This window comes from Lagopus muta, chromosome 2 (assembly GCF_023343835.1).
Source record: "Lagopus muta isolate bLagMut1 chromosome 2, bLagMut1 primary, whole genome shotgun sequence".
Lineage (NCBI taxonomy): Eukaryota > Metazoa > Chordata > Aves > Galliformes > Phasianidae > Lagopus > Lagopus muta.
Genome location: NC_064434.1, coordinates 79000895 through 79016380, shown reverse-complemented (window position 1 = coordinate 79016380; position 15486 = coordinate 79000895). Strand labels below are relative to the sequence as shown.

Genomic DNA, 15486 nt, shown 5'->3' with positions numbered 1-15486 from the left:
AATGACTTAATGTGAAAACTTCCCCACCTGTGTGTCCTTGTACTTTTCTCTTAAGTCCATGAGCCGATGATAAGCTTTAATTGCTTCTGAAAACTCTCCAACATCTGTACTGGTGAGAAGATAATTCTCCCAAATTTGCCAATGCTCATAGTTGCATTTGAGTGCTTCCTGGAGGGTTCGAAATGCTTTGATTCTAAACAAAAAAGAAGAATGTATACAAATATATTAACAACAGCTGGCACAGCATCAACTAAAAGGCTGTCTATTTAAAAAAAAAATCTGTTTAAAACCCAGTTACAAGTTAGAGTGAATAATTTATAATATTGATACTTCCTCATTTTCTCTTGCCAATTTCCTTCTGGTCAGTTCACTCCTCAGTATGAAGTTTTCTTTATGTTAGCTCTCAAATACATTTTACTGAAATTATGTATTACAGAACACAAAAATTCAGTAAAATGCCACCTAAATTTTTTTTTTTTGAATTTTTAACTTAAGCCATGAGAAAAAAAACCTTACAACAGTGACAGAGTACATTACAAAGAATTTAAAAAGCCAACTTCAGAATTCTTCTTTTCACAACTAAATTCGTGGCAAGTACAGTTGACCCATTTTATCACATAAAAGCTACTTAAAAATAAAAGCTTTTATTTTTTGCACATGGCAAATGTAAATACTCATTGCACAGAATTCCAGTGTTTTTAATTATTTTTTCTTATGTTAGCTGGAAGCTTCACTTACACGCTCTATTTCCTTACGCTACTAAGTGCAATTTTGACAGTGGCCTCAAACACTTTTAGCAGCCTTCACCAAACGTGCTGCTCACCGTGCACACTTTTTTAGAGGCAGGTCAAAGTACCGTGGAATAAAAGTGACCAGAATGCTTCCTGAAAAGTCAGTGTCAAGTCCAGAAGCATCTTCTATATAGCGTTTTTCCATATGCATCCACTCTAGGCAACTCTTTACCATTTCCCACTCAAGGAGAGAGAAATGATATTCTCTGCTGAGTAACATAAGACAGTTTGGCCAAATCAAGTGCATGAGTAGAAAGCTACTGACATGCAGTTTACAGAGGTTATGACCTCCTGCAGTAGATGTGGCCAATGCTGACAGAGGAGGAAGAAGGAATAAGAGGCCTTAGTACAACCTGAAGCATATGTCAGTACGGTCTGTGTGCCCACTGTTCAAATTTTATATGTATTGCCAAAAGTTTCAATAGATTTGAGATTTTAAGACAACTTTTGCTAGAGACAGGATGATATGGTTCTTATGACGTTAAGAGATTGAAGCCTGCTTTCAGCTGGATGGTTGTAAAAAGCAGAAAAAGCACAAAGGAGTAATTTTCCTGAGATGAAAACCTGAGTAAAAAACCCGAGTAAAAAATCTTTGCGTATGACATAAATCTCTTTTTAATAAAGACCATATAAAGTTGGCTTATTATCAAAATTTGCAATTTGCTTGCTGTATCAATGAAGTTGCTAAAAGTTCTTTTTCTGAAGAATGACAGCTCAAAGAAACTGTTGGATGAGTTTCAAAATGAAGGTCCAGGGAAGTGTAAATATCCCAACCAGGAAAAAGGGCTGACTAACCAGTGGATCATGAAAAGTCTGGAGTGGCTCAATCAGGGAAAACTCTGAGGAAGTGCCAATCTAAATCCATTGTATGAAAAGACTGACTACTTACACCCAAGGAGAGCTGAGTGACAGGGCAAAATTGTTGAAGAAAAGCAGGTCATTTGTAACAGCTGAGGCAAATTAGTCCATAGGCCAATGAAGTCCTCTACATTCTGTGCTTAAGATAACATGTAAGGATGGAATGTCTTTATCCAGTGCATCACCTGAACTAGTTCACATCCAAACAGGAGCCAGAAGACAGCACCAGTTATCCTGCCTTGGAAACTGAAAATCTTTCACCAAAAAAGGGCAGAATGGTGAAACCATTCTGCTTTAAAGATGTTTGAGATCTACATTTTGGAGACCTCCAAGCACTCAGAAAATTATCTGATGAACTGAATGGTAGAGCCTGCTTTCATCACAATTAATTTTGTCTTGAGGAAATTCAGAATACAGAAAACTTGCAAACTCTTCTTAAAAAGCAAAGAAAACCAAAACACAACAAACTCCCATTCATTTGGGTGTCAGCAACTTGTTTGCATACAGTCTTCAAAAAGACATATACATTTTATATTTGCCTGTTGTGTGAGACTCTGCTAAGCCTTACCCAAATGCACAACTGAAAACTGATGGGACTGACTTAAGAGCCTGGCTGCAGCAAAAGCAAGTAATTAATTTTGGTATCTTTTCTCCCCCCCTTCTTTTCTCAGTCTTCTCCCTCATCGTATTTTTTTTCTCTTCTTCATCAGGCTTGAACTATAAAAATCTAAGCTTTCATCCCCTCCAAAATAGATCATCCAACAAATATCCTCTGGTCTCAAAGTGGATTCAACAAAATCACACAGTCTTCATCTGTAAGTGATTGCACAGCAAGTTTGGAGAGTTTGGAGAAGCTATTGCATAGCAAACACAGGCTGCACTTCTCTATTAGCATATAATGCTGACTTTACACATATTCCTTTCCCACATGATTAATGGGGAAAACAAGCTCAAAAGTTACCCTCCTTTCCCGTTTTAGATAAAAAAAAATCAAATAGTTTGCAATATTTTTATGCATTTCTCATGTTAAATCACAAGTAGATTCACAATTACAAAATTAAATAAAAGTGAAACCAATCACCCATTGGTTTATCAACCTCATAGTTGATGAATAGGCAGAAAAGCAATTTGGATTTTATGTACATACTTATTTTATGTATAAGCCAATACATTGAGCACTAATATCTCCTTTTGAACTTCATGCAAAAACAAAAAAAAAAGGAGCAATCTATTACATGCACTCTTAAGAAGAAACAGCTTCCAGTGAGGAGAGTTATTTTGGACTAAGTCATCTTATTTTTATAATCATCTTTTATATTATCTTGTTTTTACAAGGCTACAGAGAAATTAAAAGAAGAGTATGATTTTATAATTAAATCATGCATTCTTAAGGCAGTGCTGAAGATGTGAGGAACTACTGAAAAGGTAAAGCAAGTTTTTTATTTCTACAACTCTTTTTGGTCTTGAGCAGTCATTTAACCTTCACTTTCTCCTCCTTCCTGTTCCCATTTACATCTTGAATCATTCACTGAATTTACATACAATATTAGCTCCTCCACATGTTCCTTCTATGAAAAACTGCTATTTGTCACTTTTCTATTTTTCCTCACAACTGCATAACTGTGTAAACTGTTACCAGATTTTGAGTAAGCTTTTTTAAAAAATATATATCCTATTTTATTATTTCATTCACTGGGGATAAGTTATAATGTGAAAACTTTTCTTAAATGCTAAGTTATTTCAGGTATTCCGTGTATGAGCAACTTCAATTATACTGAGTTGAAACACAAAATAAGAAAGGCAGTACATTTAGGACAAAGCTTCTTGTACTAATGGTTGAATTAGCAGGAAAAGAACAAGTGAGCTTCCATGTGTGTAGATCTCCATCTGCTTTCATTACATTAAACTGCCTCTTTTTCCTTTAACTCTCCTGAGATTAATGTAGTATGAACTGACATATGTCTGAATATATGATCTGTTTGAAATGGATACGTCTTCTTAAAATAGGCAAATTAGCTTCCAAATTTAATATAAATGTTTTGCACCGGTTATAGATAGTACATCATAATACAGTGAACAAGAAAAAAATGTAAGGTGAGAAGTTGCTACTTTTATAAAGTTTATGAAAGTGCACTTCCTGCAAAATAAACTTATTAATGTTTCAACCCAGAAGAGAGAACTGAAAGGATAAGAATATGAAAAATGAGTTATCCACATCGTAAGAATAAAAAACTCAATTTATTAAAAAAAGAAAAAGAAAAACCAAATATTTATTTTGGAAGAAGTATTTTCTAATTGTTTTGGAGTACTTACTTCTGCTTTAATCTGATGTACGCAGTTGATAAATTGTTCCAGGCCTCAGCATTCTACAATGACAAAAAGAGAAAAAAATACTATACTTGACAAAAATATGTAATTGAGGTACTTCAGAGTATCATGCATATTATCACACATTAACATATCATATGTAATACATGGCAAGAGGCAAATATATACATTAAAATAAATATTACATAACGATAAAATAAATATAACATTATCAAATGCTTTGGCTGAAAAGGATTACACAAAGCTCAATCATTCCTCTGGTAAAACCAGCAAAGCCACATGCTGAAGTAATACCTGCCCATCACCTTTCAGTGCTGCCAATTTAAAGCCGCACCACTGATTTCCAATGGTAGAATCCAGGTATTGCAGTGAAATGTGCTCTTGTTCAAAGGCTACCCTCAGAATTAGGAAGTATTTAAATAATCTTGGGAATGAAAATGGTCATGATGTTGTTGTAGATTACTGTATAGAGACAGGTTTCATCCCCTGTAACTAGGTGTCAGCTGAGCATCCTTTACTCACAAAACCTGCACAGAAGTCAGTCAGCCTGCTCATAGGAACGCAGTCAAGTACAGGAGAAATAAGTGAACACAGTTGAGGAGTAAAATCTACCGTATCGAAACAATAGTGCCAATACATGAAAAAGGCAAATTTCCAGTTAAATACAAGGTTATCCGCACTTTTTTTTCCAAGTTTTTTCAATTTTATTAATAAACTACTCTATCACCATCTGTTGCTCTTTCGTTCTTTTCCCCAAGAAAAAAGAATGCCTGCCATATAACCACTTATTTGACATTTTTTTCCCCACAAGAGCTTTTGATGACTTAAAGGATTAAGTATTTCTATTCAGTGTTTTCTCTCTTCTTACCTCTCCTTGTGTTCCATTCCTTTTTTTTTTTTCTTCCTGCTACAGCAACGTATGGAAGCATACAGGAATTTTCTGCTCAAACTTATTTTAACTTTCACACACACATACTTGGACAAAGTATTAGGTAAGAATTTTTATGATGCCTGATGACAAAAATATATCCTTTATGCACAAGTTTAATTTATTTAGAGGGCCAAAGTTTAAAGAAGTTTTTCATTATTGCTCTGCTTGTTTATAATGCAAACATCCTTGTTGCTTTTAGATAAGCCATCTGAATCGCTTGTTGAAATGTACATACATCTGGTTCCAATGTGACACAGCGCTGAAATGCTTTGGCAGCACCTTCATAGCCTTCCAAAGCGATGTATGCGCAGCCCAAGGAAAACCATACACCTAGCTGGAGAGAAAAATGGATGATTACATATATACATATATATTTCTGCATGAAATAAATCACTTTGCTTTGATGCCTAAATCCACACTATTCTTGGTGGTTTTACCTGATTTTCAGTTACAATATATTACATTGGAATAAACGATATCCCATACAGAGAACATAGATAAACTTTAGGTTCAAGTTTTTCATAAATATCGACAAACAAAAATGTTGACTATACTAAGACCACTTAACCATACATGAAGTGCTCCTTAACAACATATCTGCATTTAAAAAGAATGGAACAGTTATTCAAAGGTTTGAATATTTTGCTTTATCTTATGAAGAGTTCCTGATCACATTGTAGCATTACTAAGTCAAATGGCAAATACCAGGAAACTTATTTTGAGGAAACCACATTTTACAAGAAATACTATTTTTCTGATCAAGATGATAGCTCATATAATAGGACAAGGGGGAATGGTTTTGAACTAAGACAGGGGAGGTTCAGGTTAGATATTAGGAGGAAGATTTTCACACATAGGGTGGTGACACACTGGAACAGGTTGTCCAAGGAGGTTGTGGATGCCCCATCCCTGGGCAGCCTGCTCTGGTGCTTGGGAACCCTGCACATAGCAGGGGGGCTGAAACTAGATGATCACTGTGATCCTTTTCAACCCAGGCCATTCTATGATTCTATGATCTGTAAGGCACTGTTTACTTCTAAGAATAACTGTGACCTCTATGGCAGATATTTTATGCAACTCTCTCCAAATCAGTCTAATTTTACTGTCTTTCAGCCCCAACTTAAAATCAGTAAGAATGTCTGATTCAGTTGGATTAAGCTGGGTTACCTGCTATGGAATTTATTGTTAATCTGGTTCAAAACCTAGCTGAGATCCCAGTATATAAATGTATTACACTCATCCTTGCCATATCTGGCACTCAGGTAGGCAATCTTCAACACATCAAGAAAATAACTGAATAAGTCTAGCAATAAACATCTTTTTGCATTCAGGAGTATACGTGGGATGACCGATCCTTGAATCATGTGGATGCAGAGGTGGTTCTGCCAATATCTCATCCGTGCAATCAGGAATATCTACTTTTCAGCATAGTCAGCCTGTTGCTTTTCTTTCCACAATCCTTAAACTCATCTCTCTGAGAAGAAACTGCATACGGATAAAAAACAAATTGTTTCCCAAATCTCAGAGGGCAAAATTAGAAGGAAATAAAATTAGTGCAGACTCATGTTTTTAGTCTCTTGTCCACTCAGTTTCCAGGAGACAGCACTGTCAATAGCTGCTACCTGGTTAACTCCCCTTTCTCTTCTTTCTAGATTGATAACTCCCTGGACATGAAAAGCGGAGTAAGAGAGTAGAATGATCAAAGCAAGGCAGAGTAAGGGAAACTTCATCCAAAGTTCAAAAAAGGTTTTGTCAAGACTTTGGAACTAGGTTAATGTTCTTTTTTGGAAATTAAAAAAAAAAAAAAAAAGCGTTGGCAAAAGGTTCAAATCTCACTGCTGATTGAAAAAACACATGAAAATGATCTGTGAAATTTTCTCCTTTTCAAAACTGAAGACAGTGACCAGCAGAGGAAGAAAATTTAAGCTTAGACTCTGTTAAAAGTGGTCATCAGGAATTTCCAGACAAGTTTTTATTAAAGTCTATATGATTGTGAAATTATTGAAGTATAAATACATCTCTCATATTAGTGGGAACACAGTTCCAAAACAATTGGTTAAAAGTATAACTGAATACTTAAAAAAAATAATCACTGTAAAGCAATTTCTACTATTTAGATAAGAAAAGTACATGCTTTTCTGTTCTGTTTTGTTTAGAAACTAGTAAGTTCTTTATTATAATACTTGTATGTTGATATTAGTGTTAATTCAGAAACCACTTATCACCTGCAGAATGGAATTAGCTTTTTGAATTAGTAATTACAATTTTAAGAGCTCTAGTTGAGTGAAAGCCTACCTGAGTACCTTCTTAATTACTCAATTTTGGAAGTTTATCTGCCTTGTAATTTAGATTGCTTTGAATGCATCACGCTGACAGAACATCCTGCAGTTTAAGAAAGTACAGAGACTTGATTTTATCTTTTCCAATTAGAGATTCCAGCCAACTCTTCTTTATGTTGCTTTTAATATTAGAAGAGAAATGAGAAAGAAACTTGTTGTGAATAAGGCTCAGCGAATTGTCCAAAGCTTTAAAATACCAGACACGGTTGATGGCAAGCTGATTTCTAAAATATGACCGTCTTCCCAAAATTGAGAGAAATCTCTTGTTTTGCCTCACACCCAGGAAAATCATCCTGAGAATTTGTGAGCCAAATAGTCTAACACAGAATATGATTATTCTTTTCATGTAGACTGGAACACAGTGGAAAATAGTATGGACATAAAAAAGGTGCCATGAATGTGATTTCCAGAAAATTCAAGCATGAATTGACCTGATATACAGAACCATACATTGTTCATTACAAAACCTAACAAATCTGTAATTTAACAATCTGTAAGCTTTGTTTTACACAGCCTTTCTTTCACATTTGGAGAACTCACTGCATGAGCTCTTTTATCTCCTTTCCCGTTCTCCTCCACTAACCCATTGGAATTGTCTCAGCCTACCCTTGTAAGATGCTCTTAGTAAAAGTGCAAGAGAAACACAGCTGTCACCTATTAGGCACACACAGAAACAAGTCATTCTGTGAGCAGCAGTGCTCATGAAGATGGGTTTCAGATATATTTGAACTGTGAGATTTTAATCCCTTTGTTGATTCTCCAAAGTCTAATATTGTGGTTGCCTCATATTGTAGAGACCTACCTCAGAGACCTCCACCAGTTTTGGTTGACAAAGAGTAGATAGGTTTAAAGGAAGTCTCACAGAATGGTTTATCCATCAGATATTCTGGGGAATCACATGCTACAGTTTAAAATGACTTCTTCCAAAAAGATTTCTGACAGCCATCCAAAAGAAAGTCTTTGTGACACAGAGTCCTTATTTTCCTTATAAATTATTCCCAAATCTTTAAACAATTAATGAATGAATTTTCCTAGTATTCCCTTGTAAGTTCTTGAATTTAGAATCACCTCCCTCTCTGCTCTTTGTGTACAAGACATTCCAGAACAGGAATCAACAATTCAAATCTCCACTGACAGAATATACATAGACTTTAGAAGACAGTGATATGCCCGTTCACACTAGTCGTTTACTCAACCTATTTGTCTGAAACAATTAATCTGAATTTTTAATAGATCCTTCCTTTAATAGAACTTCTGAATCTTTAATAGATCTATTATCATGAGCAACAAGAGAAGGAAATGTTCACTTTTCTTATATGGACTGGACTATTTGTCTTCCATTGCCTTTTACTTAAAACTTCCTTTGGATAAGACATAAAATAAAATTGCATCTTAGCAGAGTATTTCTCAGTTTTGAGCCCCACAGGCCAACTTCTGCAGCCCTTCATTCTCTGTGAGTCATCTTGATTTCAGTAAGTCTTGTATCTGAGTAACAGTACAGATTTGGTTAGCACTGGCATTTCCTGAGATATTTAGAGAAGCGGAAGATAAAGGAAGAACTTATGTTCATTTTGACGTCCATTCTAAAGGTGTTTTTATGTTATCTGAAGTTCATTTGAATAAGCACAAGACTGAGATTCGTTGGAAAAAGACATTGAATTTAAATACCAAACAGGTTCTGGATATAACATTTTCAAGACTGAAAACCTTTAAAATTTTTCTAAAGTGGGAGTGTAGTAATTATGCGGAACACAAAACAGTCATTTTAACTTTTTTTGCACAGAACTGCCTTTTTAAAAAGTGTAATCCTTCAAAACACACCAACGAAGATATAGCCACGTCTGTATCATTTCCTGACCTGCATAGGGTTGATCTGCACGGAACGTTCAAAGCACTCCACACATTCCCTGAATTCCCGGTTGCGGAGATGGAGGAGGCCTTTAGAGCGTTGTGCACGGGCACTGCGGTGCCTGGAGAGCTCCCAGGCCTTGTCATAGCATTGGTGATCTTTAAGAACATCACCAAGCAAACAATATAATCCTGGTGTTTCTTTCTTCTCTAGCTCTCGCCTCAATATTTCCTCTGCCTGTTAAAGAACAAAGATAAATCAGTTAATTGCTGCAGAAATTTATTTTCAGTTTATCACTTATTACAAATTCTATTTTAGTACCTTGTAATCATTAATTAAAAAATAAGAAATGGGAACAGTTGGGATATCTTGATCCAACATAGCATTAGAGGAAAAGTCTAGAGCGAACCAAGTTCCAAGTTGTCCTTCAAAAATACATAACAAAACCACAAACAAACACAAGACTCCTGTATCAACATAATATACTGGCCTTTGGTTTAATGGTAAATCCTAATTTTCAGTCTTATGTATCTATTCTCTCAAGACCAAATATCAGTCCAGGGCATCAGATTTACACTCACCATATGACAGTGCAGTATCACAGTTATTGAAGTATGTGCAATTCTGTTAGTTTATCATCTGCAATTATCATTGCAGTCTATAATCTGCAAAGGTTGTAATTCCTTTTTCTGTAATTACTCCTTTCTAATGACAGTTATTTCCATTCTGCAAGAACTGCTCCAAAAGTAATACCTCTTATTTTGTTATGTTGGCCCACACCATCAGAGGCAGATGTTGGTGGTATGGCAGTAGAGGTTGAGATTTCCAGCCAATACTTTGTTACATTTTGTTGCTAATATGTCAGATGGCAGCAGAGAGGCAGTCTCACAGAATGGTGTCTGACCCAGAAGTGCACATGAAGCAAGGGTATGAAATTGAATTCCTCCATGCAGAAAAAATGGCACCCATTGACATTCATTGATACTTACTGAATGTTCATGGAGCCTAAACAGTGGATGTGAGCACAATGAGGTGGTGGATGGAGCTTTTCAGCAGAGTTGACAGCAACAGTGGGTCACTTGTGCTGGTGCAGATTTTTACTAGTGTGGCATGCAGGCTTTTGTTCATCACTGCTGAAAATGCAGAGCTAATGGTGGTGACTGTGTTAAAAAACAGAGCAAATTCTCAGCTCCAAACAGTATCAGATAGCATTATCGTGCTCTTTATATCTATTGAGTTTTCATGGAAATAAGAGGCATTACTTTTAGAGCAACCTACATATTATGTACTTTCATACTCTCATGTAAGTATATAAATGCTTGAGATTAAGTATGTTGAAAATATGTACAGTATTAATGAAGAAAAGACAAGCTGGGTCTCACAGACAATTTATTATGATCTGTAACCAATTTTCAAAAGCTCTTTATCTCAGTGTTGCTATCTCATTCTAACAATAAAATTGTTTCTCTTTTAAGAGATAGTATGCTTTCTGTGGCTTTTTGAAAAGATAAATATGCTAGACAGATGATCTCTTGTTCAGTCCAAAATCTTACCTCAATCCTCCAGTGCAAAAATGTCACACGTAATTCAGCTCAGCACAGATTTTCTATTCAAAAAGATCTGTTTGAACCATATGAACCAAGAGCTCCAATATAGTCTGTCACTGAATTAGAGTTTGACATTGTAACACTTGTCATTTTTCTATCATAGCTAGTTTATCTAAAAGGAAAGCTGCATTCATCCCTGCATGGAAATTATTGCTTTTCTTGCTTTTATGAGAACTGTTTTATTTTCTATGCAAACGGGGTGTCAAAAAACAAATGTCTGCTATACAGTCTTCTTCTCCTCCAATCAGTAAAATTGATTGATCCTGTCTGAAAAATCATCTTCAGAAAAATGACTTCTTCAAATGTTTTGTTTTTGAAGGCTTTAATGTATATTAATGATAACACTTCATTCTTACTGTATTTTTAAACTAGCTCAGTAGGAAAAGTCTGCAAATATTGGAAGTGTACAAAAAATGAAGGATTTGTAAAGGGATCTTTTGCTTGTATTCTATTCAGAAAATGGAATCACATTAAGAAGAAAATTAAGAAATGAACGCTAGAAAAATAACTTACTAGTGTTTTTTTAATGACTTTGGAACAGTTTTCTCAAGAAAAGGAAATCTGATTACCCAAAATTTAGACTTAGCATTAGTAATAGCGTTAGACAATCTAGCCCTACAGGACTACACTTGCAGAGAACGTGGTTAAAAGCCAGCCTACTCCCTCCTCTCTGCCTCCATTAATTGCCATGACAAGCATTAAGGAACTAACAAAAGATTTTTAAGACAACTTTTTTCTAGAGCAAACCAAACATTCGTTATTTGTTAGTTATGTATTTTGTTATACAGTAATCAAATTAGACACCAAAAGGTAAGGGTTTTCATTTCTTCAAATAAAGGAACAAGATCGTAATTCTAAGATGCGAACAGCAGCTGTGAGGTGAAAAGTGCATTGCATTCTGTTGCTTCAGTAGGGCACTCCCAAATTCAGATTGTTATTCTGTGGCCATGCCTAGTACTAATCACACACTAGACTAGTAAGCCAACCATGCCCTAATTGCATTTCACATTTAAGAGCATAAAGACATCATGTTCTGGTCTAAGCTTACAAGAATTCATTGCCAATGTAAATATTTCAGTGCACAGATAAAGCAGAGAATTAAATAAGCAGAAGTCTGATTTTGTCTTCATCTTATTAGCTATCTGATCACCCCTCTGGCACGTTACAAACTTTTTAATTACTTAAATCTTTAAATGCTTATAAAAGGATCATAACTGCAAACTAGAAGTACCATTTTTTCACAACATTTATCATTTCTACGAAAACAGATAATACCTCAGGATTTCTCTTTTTACTAAGAAAAAAATATTCCTTTCTTCTAACTTTATAGTAAACTATTTCAAAGAATGTACTTTGAATCTCTGATAAGAGCTTTGCTTTTGCAAAGAGCAAACTTTGTCTTAACAATGAAGACAAGATCAAGGAACCTTTTTCATTCAGTACATGCAATGTACAGGAAAGAAATGTAGCCATGAGATTTATTTTTACCCATTAAACAATTAAAGTACTGAGATGCTTAATAATTGGATATTTTACCTAAAATTAAAAAAAAAAAAAAAAAAAATCAATTAAAAGCTACTAAAAAAGATCAAAAATTGAAGCTGCATAGCCCTTGCCAACTGAAGAGATTTAACTATAGTAGCACTGTTGTTCACAGAACGGTCTACACTGCAATGAATGGAAATGAAAACTCAGTTCTAAAGTCAGAGGATTTTCAGATGAGAAAGATTTGTGCTGTTATCTTACTTTCTGGACTACTACAGTATATACAGGCATTAAGTAGGAAATGCTTGAATAAAAATTCACAATCAATAAAGAGGGCTCTTGTTTAAACAAAAAATATTTGTATTTCTCACTACAGAGATGCCTGGAAATCAAGTTCAAGATTAATCCTACATTTTGCTACCCAACCCCCCAACCCTAAACTTTCATATGCGATACCCTCCATGTGTTCCCTTTTTTTCTTTTTCTTTTTTGTGTTCTGTTTCCTAAAAGCCTCTATTAAGCCTCATTCATTACAAGGATCTACTAGTTCCATTATTTGACAATTCATTCCAAGTTCAAAGTATTTCCTAAAATGCTTTCATCTTTTCTGCTAGCACATTCTTCGCTAGGCTACCAGACAAGTATGAAGAGACAGAACAGATAAGCATGGAAATGAATGGGAAAAGGGATCCTGAGTATTAATTTTGTGTTTACCTGTAACTTTATGGATGACCTTGGGTAAGCCTCTTTCTGTTTTGCAGCTGCATAGAAGGGATGCTTACCCGCCTTAAAGGTCTGCTATGACATATAATGAAAATCAGTCAAGATCTTGAACCATTCTTATGCACTAATCAGGGTAGTACTACTTACCTTTGCAAATAATAAGCATTTTCTGAATTTAAAAGTAAGCTTCTAATATTATACTGTACATGTATTTCCTTGTTCAAATATTTTTAGAAATCATTCTCATGTTGTGACAAGAAAAATGGCTTTGCAGAAGGTGAATTGCTGGATATGTTGTCTCCAAATAGGCTTCATGCACTGTTTATTCTGATGAGATGATGGGGAAAAGGCTGAAAGTGGGGCTGAAAGAATAACAGCTCTCTTGGTTTTACCCTGGGGCAGCAGCTACAGCCCTCTAGAACTCCTGCAAGGGAGAAAGGCCCAATTCTACTGAAAGAACTGAAAATTTGCATCTCAAGCTCATCTTCCTTATTGTTTTAGCAGAGAAATAAAGCCACTTTCAGTGCGTTATTTCAAGTGATACTGGAGAGAACTCACCTAGACCGAATAAATTTGTTCAATGTAAGTAATACTTTTGAGATCTCTGATTACCTCTCAGAATAGAGAGAAGAGAGACATTTTTCAACATCACTTTTCATTACAAACATGGAAAGTAGTGTCTGTTTTTAAGTAGGTCTGTTAAAGGAATACAAGTGAAATTGTAGAAAGACAACAGTGGCCATCAACGTAGAATGCATTCAGATCTTATAATACCATTTTCATTTGCTTTGTGCCCTGCTTTGCTCACTACTTGGCACTCCTTTGTTTGACTCGTGTTATCACTTTTTTTTTTTTACTGATTATGAAACAAGTGAATCTCCATCATATTTGAAAAGTCGTGGCTGTCAGGTGAGGTCCCGGATGACTGGAGGAAGGTCACTCCCATTTACAAGAAAGGGAGCAAGGAGGACCCCGGGAACTACAGGCTGGTGAGTCTCACCTCTGTGCCTGGGAAGATCATGGAACAGATCATCCTGGATGACATGCCTGATCATATGAGGAATGAGTGTGTGATTCGAGACAGCCAGCACAGCTTCATCAGGGGAAGGTTATGCTTAACCAATCTGGTGGCCTTCTATGATGGAGTGACAGCATCGGTGGACAAGGGTAAGGTGACTGATGTCATTTACCGGGACTTGAGCAAGGTCTTTGACATGGCCCCCCACCACATCCTTATCTCCAAATTGGAGGGATGTGGATTTGATGAGTGGACCAGTCAATGGATAAGAAATTGTTTGAAAGGCCGCAGACAGAGGGTGGTCATCAATGGCTCTATGTCCAGGTGGAGGCTGGTAATGAGTGGCGTCCCCCAGGGGTCTGTCTTGGGACCAGTGCTCTTTAACATCTTTATCAATGACATTGATGATGGAATCAGGTGCATCCTCAGCAAGTTTGCTGACAACACCAAGCTGAGTGGTGCAGTTGACATGGTGGAAGAAAAGGATGCCATTCAGAGGGACCTCGAGAGGCTGGAAAGGTGGGCCTGGATGAACCTGAACACGGCAAAGTGCAAAGTTTTGCACTTGGGATGGAGGAATCTCAGGCATCCATACAGACTGGAAGGAACAGTCCTTGAGAGCAGCCCTGCAGAGAAGGACCTGGGGGTCTTGATAGATGTAAAGCTTAACATGAGCCAGCAGTGTGCCCTTGCGGCTTGGAAAGCAAATGGTACCCTGGGCTTCATCAAAAAAGGGGTGGCCAGCAGAGACAGGGAGATAATTGTCCCCCTCTACTCTGCTCTTGTGAGGTCTCATCTCCAGTACTGTGTCCAGGTCTGGAGCCCCCAGTACAGGAAAGACAGAGCTGTTGGAGAGAGTTCAGAGGAGAGCCACAAAGATGATCAGAGGCCTGGAGCACCTCCCCTATGAAGACAGGCTGAGGGAGAGGGTCTTGTTCAGCCTGCAGAAAAGAAGGCTGTGGGAAGACCTCATTGCAGCCTTTCAATACCTAAAGGGAGCCTACAAACAGGAGGAGGAATCAACTCTTTAAAAGGGTTGATAACTGCAGGACAAGGGGAAATGGTTTGAAGTTGAGGGAGGGAAGATTTAGGATGGATGTCAGGGGAAGTTCTTTGCAGAGAGAGTGGTGAGGTGCTGGAACAGGCTGCCCAGAGAGGTTGTGGATGCTCCGTACCTGGAGGTGTTCAAGGCCAGATTGGATGGGGCCCTGAGCAGCCTGGTCTGGTATTGAATGTGGCCCTGCATGTGGCAGGGGGGTGGAGATTCATGATCCTTGAGGTCCCTTCCAACCCTGGCCATTCTGTGATTCTGGGAATGTAGAGCCATATATATAAAGAACAAGAAAGGATCCACAAAAAAGTTTGCTAAATGTTAGTGATATCTTTCTCTGCAGAGTCTGTACTGCTATATTATTCTGTCAAAATTCTGAACTATGTATTTCCCCAGTGCATACTGTGGAGCTGTGCATACCTTACCTATGTGCCTTAGTAGGTTTTGTTTTTGTTTTTTTTTTCAGTGCAAAATTCTAAAGTAGAAGGTAGGAACACACTACATTC

General features: G+C 36.7%; 1 protein-coding gene across 2 annotated transcripts in view; it reads right to left on the bottom strand.

Annotated features, from left to right (window-relative positions):
* Window positions 1–15486, bottom strand: part of TTC27 (tetratricopeptide repeat domain 27) — a 104131-nt gene that overhangs the window by 14027 nt on the left and 74618 nt on the right. For both annotated transcript variants that reach the window (XM_048935837.1, XM_048935838.1), the window contains 4 exons: window positions 9106–9333; window positions 5144–5242; window positions 3963–4015; window positions 28–193 (listed from right to left, as the gene is read on the bottom strand). In XM_048935837.1, the coding sequence (XP_048791794.1) occupies window positions 28–193; window positions 3963–4015; window positions 5144–5242; window positions 9106–9333 (546 nt within the window). The remainder of the gene's footprint in view (window positions 1–27; window positions 194–3962; window positions 4016–5143; window positions 5243–9105; window positions 9334–15486) is intronic.